This window comes from Platalea leucorodia (assembly GCF_965183815.1).
Source record: "Platalea leucorodia genome assembly, chromosome: 4".
Taxonomy (NCBI): Eukaryota; Metazoa; Chordata; class Aves; order Pelecaniformes; family Threskiornithidae; genus Platalea; species Platalea leucorodia.
In genome coordinates, this window is record NC_138826.1 from 18,221,613 (window position 1) to 18,239,090 (window position 17,478).

The 17,478-nt window shown below is 38.4% G+C and overlaps 1 protein-coding gene across 1 annotated transcript in view; it reads left to right on the forward strand.

Moving 5' to 3' along the window:
- Nucleotides 1–17,478, forward strand: part of BLNK (B cell linker) — a 104,337-nt gene that overhangs the window by 86,146 nt on the left and 713 nt on the right. Inside the window, exons 12-24 of the mRNA XM_082309182.1 lie at nt 985–1,010; nt 1,533–1,561; nt 1,885–1,980; nt 2,766–2,808; nt 5,225–5,252; nt 5,542–5,614; nt 6,214–6,244; nt 7,311–7,353; nt 8,145–8,223; nt 8,684–8,715; nt 11,581–11,660; nt 15,200–15,283; nt 16,293–16,448. Of these exons, the coding sequence (XP_082165308.1) occupies nt 985–1,010; nt 1,533–1,561; nt 1,885–1,980; nt 2,766–2,808; nt 5,225–5,252; nt 5,542–5,614; nt 6,214–6,244; nt 7,311–7,353; nt 8,145–8,223; nt 8,684–8,715; nt 11,581–11,660; nt 15,200–15,283; nt 16,293–16,448 (800 nt within the window). The remainder of the gene's footprint in view (nt 1–984; nt 1,011–1,532; nt 1,562–1,884; nt 1,981–2,765; nt 2,809–5,224; nt 5,253–5,541; nt 5,615–6,213; nt 6,245–7,310; nt 7,354–8,144; nt 8,224–8,683; nt 8,716–11,580; nt 11,661–15,199; nt 15,284–16,292; nt 16,449–17,478) is intronic.

The following is a 17,478-nucleotide window of genomic DNA, read 5'->3' on the forward strand; positions in this document are numbered from 1 at the left end:
TAAGGATCATGTTTGCTTTTGTAAGTGCAGATAAACTTGCTTAATCTTTCTCAGCTGTGCTAACTCCGAGTTGTTTTGCATCCTCATCATGTCATTAATTGCTTGGAATGTAATCTTTACAGACTGATCACACAGTTCTTTAAAAGTCTTTGCATATTAATTAGCAATGTGTTTAGCTTTCAAGTCGCAAACTACAAAAGATTGTTTTGGGTTTTTTTTCTGAATGACTTAAGATTTTGTGACTTTTCAGACATTTTAAAATGCCCTTTTCAATCTTAGCCGTTCTGTAAATCACTTTCAAGCAGCAACCAGCTCCTGACAGATGTTACCAAAAAAAAAATAGAACATCTCCCCCTGGTGGGAACTCGGACATTTGTCAGGCTTCATTGCTTCTATTGCACTGAAAGGAAATTTGTTGAAATATAATTCAATTTTCATTGAAAAAAATGGACATAGATAAGGATGCTGGTGGTTTTGGCTTTTAGTATCTGTGAATTAAAATATGCCTGTGGGACAGAGCTCAGGGATGGACGCTGGCCACTTAAATGAGCCAGCTTGTATTTATGATTCACCTGATCTCTTCCTTCCTGAGAGTCAAGGAAAGGCTAACGCTATCACAGGTGTGATAACACATCTTTTCCAAACTGTCCCAGGTTTGCACAACACAAGCATTCATCTTGCGGGGGCGGGGGGGGGTTGAAAAAAGCAAAACAACAAAAAAAAACGTTGTGGGGTGAGGGGAAGGTTCATTAATACAGTAACTGTTCATCAGACTTCCTGGGACTTTGCCTGAAGCTCCCACTACAAGACCAGGGGTGTAGCTACCCCAGGGTTTTGGAGGCAGAATCAAGCTCTGAGCAGATTCTCCAAGTTATTTTTTCCAGAGACAGAAGTACAATTGATACAAATTCTGATCAGTTTTTCTGATGACATGCAGTATGTTTTTGCTAACCAAAGAACACGATTTTTATTCCTTTCCTACAGAAGTCTACGAGGTTCCTGAAGAAGAGGTAAGGCCTTTTTATAGTTTGACTCACACTGCCCTCAGGCAGGGCACAAATGTGATTGTGAAAAAAGATGATCAGTCTTTCAAAGGGCAAAAATGGGAACAAATCTCTGTCTGCACTGAAAACTTTCTGACACTTCCTTCACAGAAAAGCTGGCAAACCAATTCAAAACGTCTGCAGAACAGAGTAAATGGGAAGGGGCTGAAGTTTCCCAGTCCTGTCTGATAGTGATCCAGTCTGGGAAGCAGCAGCATAAGGGAATGCTTTCCAGAAGCAGAACTGCAGCAAAGGAGCAGTGACAACTCTGACACAGTCAAAGCAGCGTGCTCAGGGCTTCACAGATTTACTGGTGGTGACTTCTTGCGTCTCCCAGCCTAGTGCAGATTACCAGGCAGAGTTCTACTAGAAATATATACCACAATGCAAAAATAAAGATAGTGCTGTGATAACATAAGTAGGATCATACAAATGTATTTTCATGAAATCAAAAAGTGACCAACTAATTTAGTGCATTTTCTCTTACAGGAAAAACCATCACCACCACCGGTAACCAGGTAACCCACTGCTGTGAATGTTTGTGCATTATTTAAAACTTGTCAGAAAATATATTTTCTCATCTACATACTATATGTTTGATAATTCTCTCTCTAGAAGATATACATATAGTAATTCTCTCTCTTTAGATTATCTACACAAAGACTGTCATCCATTTCTATGTTAATTTCAATAACCCAAACATAACACACATTAAAAAGAAATAACTCTTAAGGATACTTTTTAGAATTTTGACAGGGTAGGGGAGGAGAAAGAGAGTTTGCCTTTGTATTCGCTGTTGTTAAATATAATTTTCCTTTCTTAATTCGCGTTTTATTACTAGGTTCACTAAGCCACTTCCGTCTATGCCTGCTCAGAACACAGAGCACTCCCACATGCACAACGTGACCAGAGAGTCACCTAAGCTGGATACTTCCAGGTAAGTCAACAGCAGCTTATATCAATAGGAAATATTAGCAGAGACAAAATTTTCTCCTCTCTATTGTGTAGCCTTCAGACAATAAGCAATTGTCAGGTCACACAAATAGCTAGGGATGTTGGGACAAGGTAAGAATGAAAGTTCTCATTTCCTTGCGAAGTTCTGTATTCAAGCCAGGTTGCCAAGTGGGTACTATTTTTCTTGAATATCACTTTAGGGACCCAGTGCAGGGGTAAAACATCTCTGCAAGCCAGTTTAAAGTCCTGTTATCCATATCTGCACCCTTGCAAATGAGATGTTTTTGCAGGGTATGCAGCACAGGATTGCTTGTAAAGAAGCTGGACACAGTAAATCCATAATTTATAGTCCAAGTCTCTGGAGGAAAAGAGGCAGAGGAAACTCGAGTATGCAGCCTATTTCACTCCTGTGTCCCCAGAAGTGTAGGAAGTTGCTTCGTAACCACTGTTTTACTCTAGGACATTGCTCTACAAAACAGGCCATATGCCCCAGGAAGAGCAGGTGGCATCCACAACATTGTGTGTGTTACAGTGTTTGGTGAGGTCCTGTGCACAGCTGCAGGGGACCCGAGGTCCAGGACAGAAGCTCTTCTAGAACAGTTACACACTAAGGGCACAGCATCACCACAACCACTGCAGCGGTGCATAGCTGCAATTAAATCCATTTACTGCAAACCTCCTCCTCTCTAGATCTTGAAACGCAAATCTGAGCCAAGCAATTAAATAAGTCAATCCTACTCATCTTAACTTATTGTGTATATTTTCCAGAAATATTTTGCCTCTTCCCAGAAATCGTCTTCATCCAAAAGCAGTGAGTAATTAATGTGCCGCTATAAAAGAATGTGTTAAATTTGGGCTGTTCTGTGGTTTTTTTTATATATACATAGAGATGGATGGATGCTTATTATTATCTGGATTAAATAACAGAAACAGGTAACTCTGAATGTCAGATTGATCTAATATTGTAATTGTGGCTATTAATCTTTTGGACAAAACAGATACATTGGACATCTGTAGTGATCCAAGAAAAACTTAAAATGTTTCAAGGGATATATGTCTCATTCCACAAAAATAATTTCCGGCACTAAAAAATACCAGTTGAACTCTAGGAACTTTACTTTCAGTAGCAATGGGCGATATTGCCCAATCTGAAGCACCTTCCTTGAGCCTCATTCCTTTCAGATGATGAATGATTAATACTTTCTGAAAACGGAATCCTTCTAAAATGTCAGCCTGGGTAGTCTGAGTAACCAGTATCACTAGAAAATGCAGTCCATGAAGGAGTAATTACAACCTTTGGGTTCCTAAGGCTGTGTTTAAGTCATTCCTCTTCTTCCTCTACTCTTGTCCCCAGTGTGTCCCTTCCGCTGTGCTGGAACAAAGGTTTTCTGAAGCAAACTACTTGGAAACTTGTCTAACTGTAGCAAATGGGTAAAAGCAAATGCGTAGAAGTTTTTTTTCAGCCAGATGAGTTCCATAAATTGTTCTACACCATAGCTCTACTAACAGTTGTGTCAGCACAAGAGAGGGTGCGCATGAGGAGGAAACTACCAAGAAACAGGGTGACAGTAACTGCATCAGCATCTGTGCCAAAAGCTATGTGCATCAAACTCTGTCCCAGCCCAGTGCTCTGAATTGTCCTTAAGAAATAATCAGTCTACTAATAACTACATAGAGAAATTACACACTTAAAATTGGAATTTGGGGCCATACCATAGCATTAGATGCTACAGTAACATAATGCAGGTGGTAGAAGAACATCTTATAGTCTTACTTTCAATCCTTAAATTTCTAGATATACCAGGTATTTCTGTGGAGGGGTTTTGCACACCTCTACATACAACAGCAGCAGCATTTTAGTTTCCCTTCCACCTCATCACAATGTTCTTCCAATTTAGATCTGTATCCTGTAAGGTGCTGAACAATTTCTGAGTGGTGCCAAGTCCGATTTCTCTTTTATGAAGTGGTTTGATTTCTCAACTTTTCTCACCAATATAAGATTAGAAAAAAAATCTTTCTGAAGGGAGAATGTTGGACAGAAATTCCACTCTCTGATCAGCACTAACAAGAATACTCCTGCTTCAGAACATACTCGAGTGCCATATTGCAGCTGAGGCCTCTCCATTAATTCATTCTCAGAGCTTACCTCTAAGATTGATATCATCCTAGCTTTACAGAGAATCAAGAGAGACTATCGTTTCACTGGGGCCACACACTGAGTTAGTTACAGCACCAAGGATGGAGCTCCCAAACAAACACTCGTCTGTACAATGGGTGTATTCAGCTCCTGGGTACTTGCAGTTACCCAGTTTGGCACAAGAGTCAGCCTAGGAAAGAATTACCCAGTGTAGTCCAAATTTTTGGGTCTTTGCTTGTTGTGTAAGTGGCCAGCCCTCATGGTTTTAAAGAAAAACATGGTAATGAGCATGATGTTTGTCCAGTGCTGTGCTGTGCGTTTCCATCCCCAACTATACACACTGACAAACCAAAACAATAACCAAAACATCTGTTAACTGCTCCCATTCAATCCATTCTCAACACTAACCAGCACTGATCGTGTTAACAGAACTGTAACCCTTGTTCCTCTCAAAGGCCTGGGCTGACTGGGAGAAAAATTTCTCTGCATCTCGCTCCCTCAACTGTTGGATGATGGATTACACCTCTCCAACCAGAGAATGGATGCATTTGTAACCCAGATTAGTGAAAAGTCATTAAACTGGTGGATGGAGATGGACAAATTAACAACTCGTGCCTCTTTGAAAGGTACTTATCATATGAAAGTCTGATTCCCTAAAAGACAAGAAGTGGGAGCCAAAAGAAAACATCTCCAAAAGAAGCTGGGAAAGGCAATTTACTCAGTATCCTCTGTTCAGTGGAAAATGTGTTCTTAATATATTCAAATCTGCTGCAAAATTTCTGCTTTCCAGCTCAGAAATGAAACATGAACCAAAACGTCTTGCTGCAAAATTCAGGGCCAATTTTCTCCGTACTACAAGCAATCCCAAGGTTATTAGAATGTTCAAAATCAGATTGATGTTTGCTAAAATTTTTCAAATGCTGTAATAAAAGCTGATGAAAAGTATCCTGGATATTAGATGCATTTTGTACAAATATATTTAAACGTTACTACAGATTACCAAGACCAGATTATTTATGCACTTCCCATTTAATAATAATTCCTTTTTTAATTGCTTCTCATCAAATCTAACATATTTTTTCCATTACAGGACCATGAAGCAAACAATAATGATGAAAGTAAGTATTCTATACTGAAAACACAGCAATATGAGCAGAATTTGTTGTCAATATGTCACTGGTGACCTTAATATAGCACGTAGTGGAGTGTGTCAGTATAAATTTTATCTGTAACAGTCAGCAATAAGCAAGAAATGGTACTTAACTGTTTTCTAGTATAATCAGAGTCAAAATATGTCAAGACAAAAATTAAACCAATGGATATTTTTTACTTTTATTACATTAATACTGAAATGGAAGTTCAGATACAGCTAATATTGCATACTAAATATGGTGTTTGCATCTCTAGATCATAGCTTCAATAATACACAAGAATCCAGATTTCCCACTGGAGCAGCTCCATCTCCGTTACCGAGGGGCATGTGAGTAAAAAATGATAAAACTACTTCTTTGATAGAGATGGGGTTAATTACTAGGTGTATTAGGGGCTAACTCCTATCCTTGCCTATGGCAATCAGAATTCAAGAGTAATTTTTATTGCTGTTCATGGAAGACATCGTGACTAGGTAAAGGCAAGCTATTCTTTCACTGTTTCTGGAGGAATACTGCTTGCATGCCAGTGCCACTGCCCTTCACTGCCTGCCACCAATGGCATATGCTGGCTGGCATACGTAATTTAGTCACATACTGCAGCAATAGCATGTGCATGCCTATAAATGCAGAAAGCTGTGGTTTTCGTTAAAACACTTCTGCCCCACCCAAGTTGTCATCTTAAGCATCGGACAGATTGTAGCTTCTTTGCATAGCATAAGTATCTTTCCTGAGTACCCACATTATATCTGATACCCTTACTCTATTTTTTTTTTTTTTCCTAACTGCTACAGCTATCCAATAAGGAGATGCATCCCATCTTGGCCAGAAATATCTTGGGAATCAATGAACCTGATGCTTAGTTGCTAAATGAATTCATGTATCTGCTAAGTAACCTAACTCTTTTTTTTCTTTTTCCTCCAATCTGCAGAAAGAAAATTTCTAATGCAGTAAATTCACCAGTAAGTTGACTTGTAATTGCGTAATCAAACGATAGCTTTACAGATTATTTTTAATTTATCGTAAAACTTAATTTTATCATGAGTTTGGGTACGACATAAATGTATAAAAATAGGGGAAAGAGTTATAAAGAAAGGAAATATTTGGGTGCAGTTATATGAACTAATCAGCAGTGAAGAAAGCTCAAGTAGAAAAATATTTTGATTAAAGGGATGTTTGTATTCAGTGCTATAGGGTGTAACAATAAACACAGTGCAAGAACTGAATAAAATGAGAAATAAATGGGAACACAGGCCATTCAGAAGTATTCCCTAAAATATACAGGGCTGCATATGGGAAACATGGATTTCTTGTAAGAGTGATAGCTCAAGAAAGATGTGGGATTTTACCAGAATTTGTCAGAGGTTTTTCAGTAAGTATTTCATCACCAGAAAAATATCCCAAAACCTTTCATGGGAGAAAGTGAGAGAGCTGGTTGAAATTTTTAAAGAAATTAATTTGAAAAATGTTTTGAAACTGACAGTTTATTATCGTTGTTTCAAAATGGAAAAAAAAAAAATTGAAACCGGAAGGTTGGGCAAGTTTTTACTGTGAGCCAAACCGACAATTTAACTTTCAGTAAAAAGAAATGTGTTCAGACATTTGTGAGCATAGCTTGACAAAGATGAAAATATTCAAATTTTGATTTGCAAGTATTTGGGATGGACTTTTCATTTTTGGACTTGAGATAAGAACGAAACGTTTTTTACACCATAAACTTACAGATGAGAGTTTATTTAAAAAAAAAAAAAAAGAAAAAAAAAAAGGCATGCATCTCTAGCTTTTACTTTTGTCCATCTATTTATACACACAAACTGGGATTCTTTCCAAATCTACTTTGCAAAATCCCACGCTTCAAGGTCATACAACTAGAGGCTCTTCACAGAATGGCCACGTCCCTACCTCCTAATCCCTCCAGGATGCTGTCAATTCTAAATGTAAACTAGTTCACAAAAAGCACAAAAGATAAACGTTTGCTGTACAAGTAATGTGCCATTTAATATTTGGTTTCCTTCTGTTTTATTGCAGAAACCAAGTTTACCTTCCAGAGAGACCTTAACTGCAAATGAAGGTAAATTATCTCCACTACTGTGGAAAAAGTTGACACTTATCAGAATTTAATTTTCTTTTTATTAAAAACATGAAACAAACACTACCACATTCAATTTATTCTAGGTTTTTGAGGGGGGGGTTGGTTTTAGCAGTTTCGAACTGGATCTGGCCAGCCTTAGTTGCACTGAATATCATTGTTCTCTAAAAGCAGTCACAGTAAAACTATTGAGGTTACTGGCAGGGTAATGTACGACCTAATGGACCAGCAATGTGCCATGTAGTCCTCAAAGTGGAGAAGGGGGAAGGGAGGCGAAGCGCGAGTGTATCATTCTGAACTCAGCAAGAGCCACCTCACATGGAGCCAACTCCTGGCAAGAGCCAGTCCCTTGCACAGGCAGAAAAGGCGTCTTGCCTCTGTGCAAGGCGGCAGCTCCTCCAGGCAAAAACTCAGCAGGAGCTGCTGTCTAACGCAAGGGTAAGCTGCAGCCAGCCAGCCGCGCCTCCTCCGGCTGAGCTCTTGCAGGCAGCCTGCCCCAGCGTCCTCCCTCATCTCGCGCAGCTCGCCTCTCGGAAGGCAAGTCTCCCACTGAGCTCCTGCAGGCATTCACAGCGCAGCTATTTGCCTAGAAATTTGGTGGTACGCCACTAGTTAATAAAGAAAGCAGCAGGATGGCAAGCTGCCATGTAAGGAAAACCCCCAAAAGTTATAATAATAAAATAAACCCTCCTTCAACTACTGGGACTCTCTTATCTGGGACAATATATTTCTGAATAAATCTTGACTCTACAATTTGTTTTCCCAAACTACAGAAAAACCTACAGCAGCAGAACGACGACGAGGTTCCAGCCAAGAGCTTCCGCTTCCACCCCTTCCAAGTGGTGCCCAAAAGTAAAATCACTTTTTATCATCTTTTGAATATTTCAATGCACCAGCTCCTACTGCTCGGTCTGAACACAGCTGTGAGAAGTTCAAAGGGGAGCACTGTTTTCTCTGTAGCCTTCTGTTGCTTTTTGAAAGTCATATTTCTTGAATCCTCACAGTAGCAAAAAATAATACATGGCAAATGCATCCAAATACTATAACCACCACCAAAAAGCATGGGAGGATATAATCTTTAATTGGGTGATAGAGATTTAAAGCAGATGTTTAAATTCCTAATTGTCAGTACTAGCAGGATATGATTTTTTTTTTTTTTTAAATACCTGTATCTGGCCCTTATTTTTCAATGGACAAATGGGTGAGATGGAACACATTCTACCACTGCATGCTTCAAAGGCATAATTTTAATATTTTCAGAACTGGGTAGATCTTCTCAGACCTTTCTGTAATCTCTTGATATTTATTTCAGGCCTTTGCTCCAAAAGCCCTCAATTCTGCCAAGTAAGTGTAATTCAAATTTTGAATTAAAATGTGATTAACTTGTAATTTCAAATTAATCTTTGAATTAAGATTATTTAAAGATGCCGTGCATATTCATTAGTTTGGAATTAACATTTGTCTCTGTAATGCATACAAAGAGGAGATCAAGTATCCAGGGGCTTAGCTCAGCTAGTAAAATTAAGGGTGCATGTCAGGTTTATTGTATAAATCAATGGAAATTGGGTGCTTCATTCCCATTTGTGACTACTGGAAACTTCTGCCAAAGGCAGTTTGGGTCAGTTCCCATCATAATAAAGATTCCATCGATCTTCCCTGCCATAGAAGAACCCCAAATATGACATTTCTGGGCTGTTCCAGGCTTCTGCTGCTTAGAAGCCAGATAGATTATTATTGCATCCAGCAATTTATTCTTTCTCTACAGGGGAAAAAAAAAAAGGTATTTTTATAATGGCAAATGCTAAAGCTCTTCTGTGAGTAATGCTTTCAAAGAGGGACTTCATTTCAGTTCACAGTTAAAAACAAATTAGGTAATGTGTCTATGAACTCTCTTTGCACATTAGGGTAAATTAGATCTAATGTTTTTCTAGTCTCTTGTTAGCAGACACTTGTCCAATCTTCCTACAAGCCCTTTTCTGCACATATTTCAGTCTGAACATATCTTTCACACTGCAAATGGATGATGAGAATTGCACATAGAAATCTGCATGTGGTGTAGCTTAAACTTATATGCTGTTATTAGCATTTCTCTCTATTTCCTGAAGATATTTGCTCGATGTATGTTGCAATTACATCTCCTATGCTGTGGAACTATAATAATGCTTCATGTTCATGCAGTAGACTGCTGCTCTCAAGTTTGTCTGCTCCTGTTGCACAACTGATGTGTGTCAAATTGTAGCACAAATTCTTACTAATTCCTAAAGCGTAACTATTCTTCGAGGTCATCTGGTGCTAAATGATGCTCTGATTAGTAAACTTTCTTTAACACACTCTTATTCTGTGCCAGGTCCAATAACAACTTAATCACAGACACAATTGGTCCCAATCACTAATGTCCCTTCAGCATAACCTGCCATCTCTTCCTTGTCACCATAGAAGCCTAGCGTTAACTTTCATATTCTTCATAAAAAGTACCAATTTCCCATATGGCACGGTATCAAATGCTCTACTGAAGTCCAGAGTAAGTACAGTACCATATTCCCTCTTTGTAGAACTCTGGTATGTTATGAAACAGCTATAACATTTTTATCTACTTGGGTAAATATTTTCTCTTGCTAGTTGTACCTTTACCTCCAAATCTTAACATTCTTTCCTTCAAATTCTCTCCTAGGGCCTCGTGCTCTGTGGAGTCAGACAAAAAGGCCTGTAGCTGTTCAGGTCACTTTTTCCACTTCAAGTATAGCAATTATGTTTGATACTCTTTAATCATATGGTATCACCCTGACTTCAAATGTATTTAAAATAATTGTTACTAGCCTTGTAATTTCCTGTGCCAGTTCTTTAAAATTTCTGGGATAAAGATCATCTGGGCCTACCAGTTCAATTGTACTAAGCTATTTGAGTTTTGCTTCCAGTTTGGTTGTCAAAATTTCCATTTCTGTACGAGAACTACTATTGGTTTAGTACCTAGATTATCTTAAAAATCAATAAAATTCTTACTGCAGACAGCCCCATTTCTCTTTCCTTTTTACACAGCTAAGGAATCTCTTATTACTTATTTTAATTTCCTTTTGTAAAGTCTAATTCAGGCTGAATTCTGGCAATTCTTACTTTGTTCATACAACATACTTGTCAGCTGTAGCTTTTGCAGCTGGTCAGTCAAAATTTGACAGAAAAAACAAAATTCTTAATATTGAATAGCCTTCTTCAGGTGATTATTCATTCATTGAGAGCTGGAACTGCTCCTTACAATGTCTCCCTTGTACTTGCAACTGTCTGGAAGCTGCAGTCCATCTTTACTACAAAAGAAGTTCTAAACCTACTTCAAGTAGGTGTCTTTGAGCTCTCCAGTCCAATTGAATTTTTTTAATTCTGAGTCACTGTATGACCTCCTCTATAACATTCTTACTGCTTTCTGAAACCAAAATCTAAATCAGAATTATATTAGTAAAGATTTGATCAAGCAGTCTGCAAAGTATCATGTCCAGGAATAGGTGAGTACTAACAATCCTAGTAGCATTTTTTTTTCCCCAATAAGTAAAACAAACAGGAAATAAATCCTCCCATAATAACAGAATAAGTAACACTCAACTTTCTACAATCATCTTCTCTAGTATAAAATAATTGATCTGTACCCAGATCTGATTACAAATACCTATAGCAAATACCTACACTATCTTTGACCAAGATTGTTTTACCAGAAAACAATTATTTATACTTACTTCCCATATTTCTATGACATCATTACTATGCAACACTACTACAGTTGGACTAAATTAGTGAAAAATGATCTCTGAGCTACATTTGTTTTCCTGAGTCCCTCACATATATGACTACTACTCACACTGGACTGAGTGCTTTTTGCATTGTGTTCTTGCATTTTCTTTATATATTGCTACATTGATTCACTTAGGAGGTGGTGGTGGTAGGGTTTGCATTTTAAGTCTAGCTCTGGCTATTAACCAAGTTGTTAACCAAACTGTTATTAACGAAACTGTTTCTTTCTTTATAAGCATGGCTCCTCTTTTGAGCAGGCAAGTGTCCCAGGCACTTATATAGGGCCCATCCATTTGCAGTAGATAGCTTTCCTGAGTGATACCAAAGGTCAAGTGTTTCCAGATCTTCCAAAGTCCTTGTAACAAATCAATTTCTTACAGCACAACAAACATACTTGGAAAACTTATACATGTTGTTCTTTCTCTTTTCTAGAAGTGCCAGAAGCTGCAAACCGTTCGCTGGGTACTTCCCCTCACGGCAGCATTTCATCTATTTCAAGTACTGCAGACCAGGTATAACGTTAGCTAAATTCACATTACAGAAATCTTCTTATCCTTTACTTTAAAGTAGTATTTCCGCCTCTACCCCCTTTCTAAATAAAAGTCATACTCCTTTTGTTGAGGGCATCCGTGTCCCCTTTTGCAGTGAAGATTTTTCTGTAGCACAAATAATGTGAATGCTAGCTTTTGTACAAAAAAAATGCTTAGAACATATAGCATAGGAGAAATTTAACAAACTGTAGAAAAATATGTAAATAGCATTATACCAAGGCTTGGCACTATATCAGTCACTTTAAACAAAACCCAAAAAAGCCTCTTAGTTTCAGGCCTTCCTGACTCCCCAGTTCATAATACCTTGACATCATTGGAAACAAGGAAATCTGCGGTGATGTGCTTAAGTGTAGTCTTTGATATAGATCGCTATAAAGAGTTTTTAATTGCCTACTTTTTTCTAACTTATAGCTATACATACTGTGTCCTGAAAAAAAAATAATGTGCACCACGCAAATACAATGAAGCCATCTGCAGCTATTAGCATTAGCCTGCACTGATGTAATGCACTAAGAAATCCCAGAAATTTGTAGGAGGAAACAGGGATGCTCTGCTGACTGGCCCAGCACAGCAAGATGCAGAGAGCAGAATCACTTCTATAAACATTGCCCTATTTATTGCGGTTTGAGGTGTCAGCAAAGTTTTAAGAACTGAGAAGAAAGTCACTGCTGCTCCTCTCAGAGGACACTGTGATGTGTCCTACATGTTTTAGTCTCTCCCAAGTCCTACTCCTTTCTGTTCCTTTAAAGAAACCTCTTCTCTTTACAGTTAATGCTGTCAGTTTTACAACCAATTCTTTTTTCTGTGTTTCACTGCAACATTACGCTTTGAATAATCTAAGCAAATGCGAAGTTATTTTCATTTCAGTGCTATTCCCTTTACTCTCATTTTGGATGAAGGGAGACTACAAAATGCAGGAAGCCATTTGTATTAGCCTAGTAGTCACAAACAAGGTAAAAATAGTTCTGTTGAGTGCAAAACAAAGGCTCTATTATGCAGAGCCAGTAAAATTAAATGTTCTAAAGCCTGACATGACAAAGATAATACAACAGTGAAGTTCTGGGAAAATTTTAACAGTATGTCATACTGGATATTTATTATAAAAATTGCTTTCAAATACACAATCCAGCAGACACTAAATAAACAGCTTGTAGCAATTACACTTGCAGCTTTTATGTAACAGCCATGGGCAAAACCAGAGCTTAATAAAACATCCATTTTGTTTTTTTTTTTTTTAAAAAAATACTGACTGTTAGTTACTATTATTTTCCCACCAATTATGTACAGTGGTATCATTTGTTGTAGCGTCCTGCACAATACAGGTGCTTGCAGACATGATTCACGCCCATAAAGTTCATTATTTGTTTGGTTCCCACCCAAACTTTGGCAGCAGCTCTCTGCTTCCAGATTATAGGCCACAGACAGTGCTAGAAAGAAGGTCTGGGGGCAGTTGATTCCTGTTCTGTTGAACAAAGATTGGTTTACTGGCCTCATTCTTTAAGTAGCTGAGTACCTTGCATACTTGCAATTCCTCTCATCCTATCTTTTTCCAATGAATAGTGGGACTGGATAAATACATGGAAGAACTTTGGAGGTAAAGTTATATGTTATGGCTTGAGCCAATCTAAGAATTTAGTGCAATGCGCCCAAAATGGAGGCTCTGCTCTCTCTTCACTATCAACTCCCCTCCCAGCCACAGGCTTCTCTGGTGTTCCGCTGATCCCACACTGGGCTGAGACAACTCATTAAACTGACAGGAAACCAACCTGGCAAACACAAAACAAGACAAACCAAAAAGGTAACAATTTTTTTTCTGCGAGATTACTAAAGTGAATCATCGCACCGTGGGATCAGATGAGCAAGAAAATGAGCACAAGGAAGAAGCAAAGGCATTCCCTTTTTGGCAGCAATAAGCCAGCTAAACCAGATCACCCATAACGTGCAACTTCATTTTCAATCTGTTTTGTACAGAGGTGACAAAGCTTGTGTGAAAATGAATTTTATCGTTAAGCTTGCTACTACAAAGTTGCAGCAAAACTGATCAAATGACCAGGAAAGTTAATACCCAGAAGTATTCATTAGGAAACACTCCCAGCGCTATTTCTATAGCCTCTCTACTCACTTGTGTTAGCTTTTGCATCAACCTCCTCAGCAAGAGCTCACTTTTTATGATTGCTGGCTTTATAACCTGCTAGTTAATCTTCTAGCTATTGAAGTCTGATAACGTATAAGTCTCATGTTGCTTCTAATCCTTCATCCTGTCCTTCGAGTATCATTTCTTTTATTTCTTTTCATACTTCTCTAAAATCCCCCATACCTTTCCTCTAAACTCCACTCCTGTTCCCAAATGTACACGCAATCCTGCATCATCTTATACCCAGTTTTCTACCACGTCTTCTCTTGCTCAAATCATAATCTCGTACCACTCACTCCCAACTGCCATCACCTCCTCACATCTTTTTATCTTTGCACTTCCTTTGCTGTGAGAGCTTTTATCTTCTAAACCAGAATCTTTAGGGTGCCAATCTTTCTACCTTGTATCTTTGTCCCATGTTTTCCACTGGAAGAACAGGTTACATTCATTTACTGTACAGAACACCGCCAAGCATTTAACAGAATGGAGAGAAGGAGGATGATCTTGGCAAGGTGTTCACAGGGGATAACATGTAGAAATGAGGCACCCAAGAGATACATTATAAAATATAAGCCGCTTTTGTATGCTGTCACAGATGTAATCCTTCTCCACAGTAAACATGGTTTTATGCCTTTTAGATAAGAGCACTGTTTCAAATGTAAGGATATATTCAGACTCAATCCAACAGACAACTGGAACTGAATTTGTATCTCATGTCTCAGGTGAAAACACTGGGGGCTGAACTGCTGTATTAGTAGAGGAAAGACATTAATTATTTCTCTGTTTTGTAGGACTCACCCATTTGTCCTTATTTAGTAACAACAAAAAGAGCAAAAGGTACACTTTTCCAATCTCCATGCTATCCAGATGGAGGCAATCATGATCATGTTCACAAATAGCATTAAGTATATGGGAAACTTCATTCCCAAAACTTGGATGCCTACCAAATCTGGACATTTCATTGGCTAGCCCACAGCTGAGCAGCATTTAAATTGTTACTGGTCAATTTATTCCTCAACATGTCCTGGATACCCTCTTTACATTCTACTAGAATAGCTTCCTGCTTTAAAAATACCAAACTATCCTCCAGTTGAACATGACTGCTTTCCTCAGGGTATCTTTCTCTCTTCTTCTATCACACATCTGCTACCACTGTTTTGACACACTAGTTTTTCTTTGTCCTACCTCTATCCAACAGAAACAGTGAGCTCCTGGCAAAGAATTTTCTAAATTCTGTGTTTTCTACAGTGTTCTGCATTTGAGTTCTTCACAGCTGTCATTATTTAGTAGTAACTCCCTTACAGGCCATATTCTTTATTATCACCATTATTATTTTACAGGTGAAACACTGTTTCTCTCTTTCTAGGATGCTGGTGTTCACAGTAAAGCATGGTATGCTGCTACCTGTGATAGGAAAACGGCAGAAGATGCATTGTACCGATCAAACAAGGTAGGTCACTTTTAAAGAATGTCTATTTTATGAAAAAACTTCAAATAAAAAAAAAAAGACAACCAGAAATATTCTAAGAACATCAGCTGTATTCTAAACAGGTCAGAGTACTGTTCCATGCAAATACTGTCAAACATGAAATTATTGTGGTGAAACTATTTAACTGTGGTTTCCATCCCAAGACAAAGTTGCATTAGTGTAACTCAAAGACTGGTGCACTGCAGAGAAAGCTATTACAGACTAGAGAGCTGAGGAAGACCTGACAGCTCACGTGCATCCATTAAAATGGAAGGCAAAGCCCCATGACTTTTAAATGATCTCCATCACTGTCCAATGGCTCATGTAAAAACAGCTACTATTTGGAAAGGCTGACTCTGCTATGCATTTTGAAATGGCAACACTATGCATTTAGGTATTTGGAGAATTTGAGTTCTCTCAAATATTCTGCATACAAAAGCTAGCGTCATAGAAGGGAATAGCAACATGTAGAATTGCATCCTCGGCATCAGGTACATTTTCCACTCTTGCCTAACTCCACAAAGCAGGATAAAGGGGCAGAGCACTGGGCTATCATCAGTGTAGGCTACCACTAGCTAGTGAGCACTGGGCTACAGTGTCAGCAGCTGTAGGTGCTCAACTTTACCAGAGTGCTTTTTACAGCTCTGGAGAAACAGTATCTCCACCTCTCACTGCTTTCTTGCCTACCTACTGCCACTGATAGTAACTTCATTTCCTAATAGCCTGTGGACTCCAACAGACTGCTGCCACTGCATGTTTATTTCTTCTTTCTTTCTCTGACAGAGAGAACAGGCAGCAGCAAAGATGGCTCTTAAACAACACCTTTGTAAGCTACTGTTAGACAGCAGGAACACATGCTACTTCTCATCTGCTATACAGTTTTTCTAATGGGAGAAACGGGTTTAATGCTAATATAGATGAAAATATTAAGCTAAAAACAAAGTTGCTGGATGAAATAAGCTGAATACACTTACTACTTTTCTCTCTTTAGGATGGATCTTTTCTAATAAGAAAGAGTTCTGGACAGGATTCACGGCAACCATACACACTGGTTGTGTTTTACAACAGAAGAGTATACAACATTCCTATACGATTTATTGAATCAACAAGACAATATGCACTGGGCAGAGAAAAAAGTGGTGAAGAGGTGAGGTGATGTGAGGTTTTTTTCCCCCTAACAGTTTTCAGTTATATACCTTTAATAAGCAAGGATTAAGATATGTTGCACTATGACCAAAAGGATTCTTCATATATAATGACTGATCTATCAAGCTAGAGAAACCAGTGTTAACATCAGGTCCTGCATACTGTCAGTAATTAAAACCATAGACCAAGTTTAAAATGTACTCATAGAACTGTTTTGAAAAGTTATCAAGATCAGAGCTGCAGCTGCTAGTGAAATTCTCCAGCTGTTTATAGTCCTCTAATCACCTTCTACCTAAGACGCTAGTTTTCTTGGAAAACTGTAAAGGAAGAACAGCCATGCTCAGGGAAAACAAACAAACAAACAAACAACCAGTACTAAACCAACAAACAAAAAAACCCAAAACAAACAAAAAAAATCAAACAAGAAAAACCCCCTAAACAAACAAACAAACAAAACCTCTATCAAAAATGAGAATGACAGTACTTTTCTTTATGTGAAAATAGGATTAAAATGTTAAACTCTAGTTCTAGAGTGCAAAAATCACTGGTTGGCTATTATACCACAGATAATTACTCTGACAGCAAAACAGAAACTTGGAACCCAAATACCAATAAAAACTGTTACCACTGCACAGAGTAGGCTTTTCAGGGATGTGAAAGTAGGCTTGCCTTAGCCTAATTATCTGCCTCCCAGGCAATGGTTTTGAGGTTACAAAATAAACAATAGCCTGGAGCCCACCTGGCCTTCAACAAAGGGTCAAAAATGACCTCAGGAGAAAAAGACAGTCCAAAATCTGTATTTGGCCAAAGACCAAAAGGAAAAACAACAGACCTAGCAGACTCTGGATATTAATTTACAGTGACAAACATTAAAATTGCACAACTAAAACAGTTCTCATTGATGGCTGTCTGTACCATATTACTCCTGGAGATCACCGTCCCTCTAACTGAGGTGGTTGAACCATAGATGAAGCAGCTTCCAAACTGCCATAGTCTGCAGCCTGGTATATATTAAGGTAAACTGAAAGCGG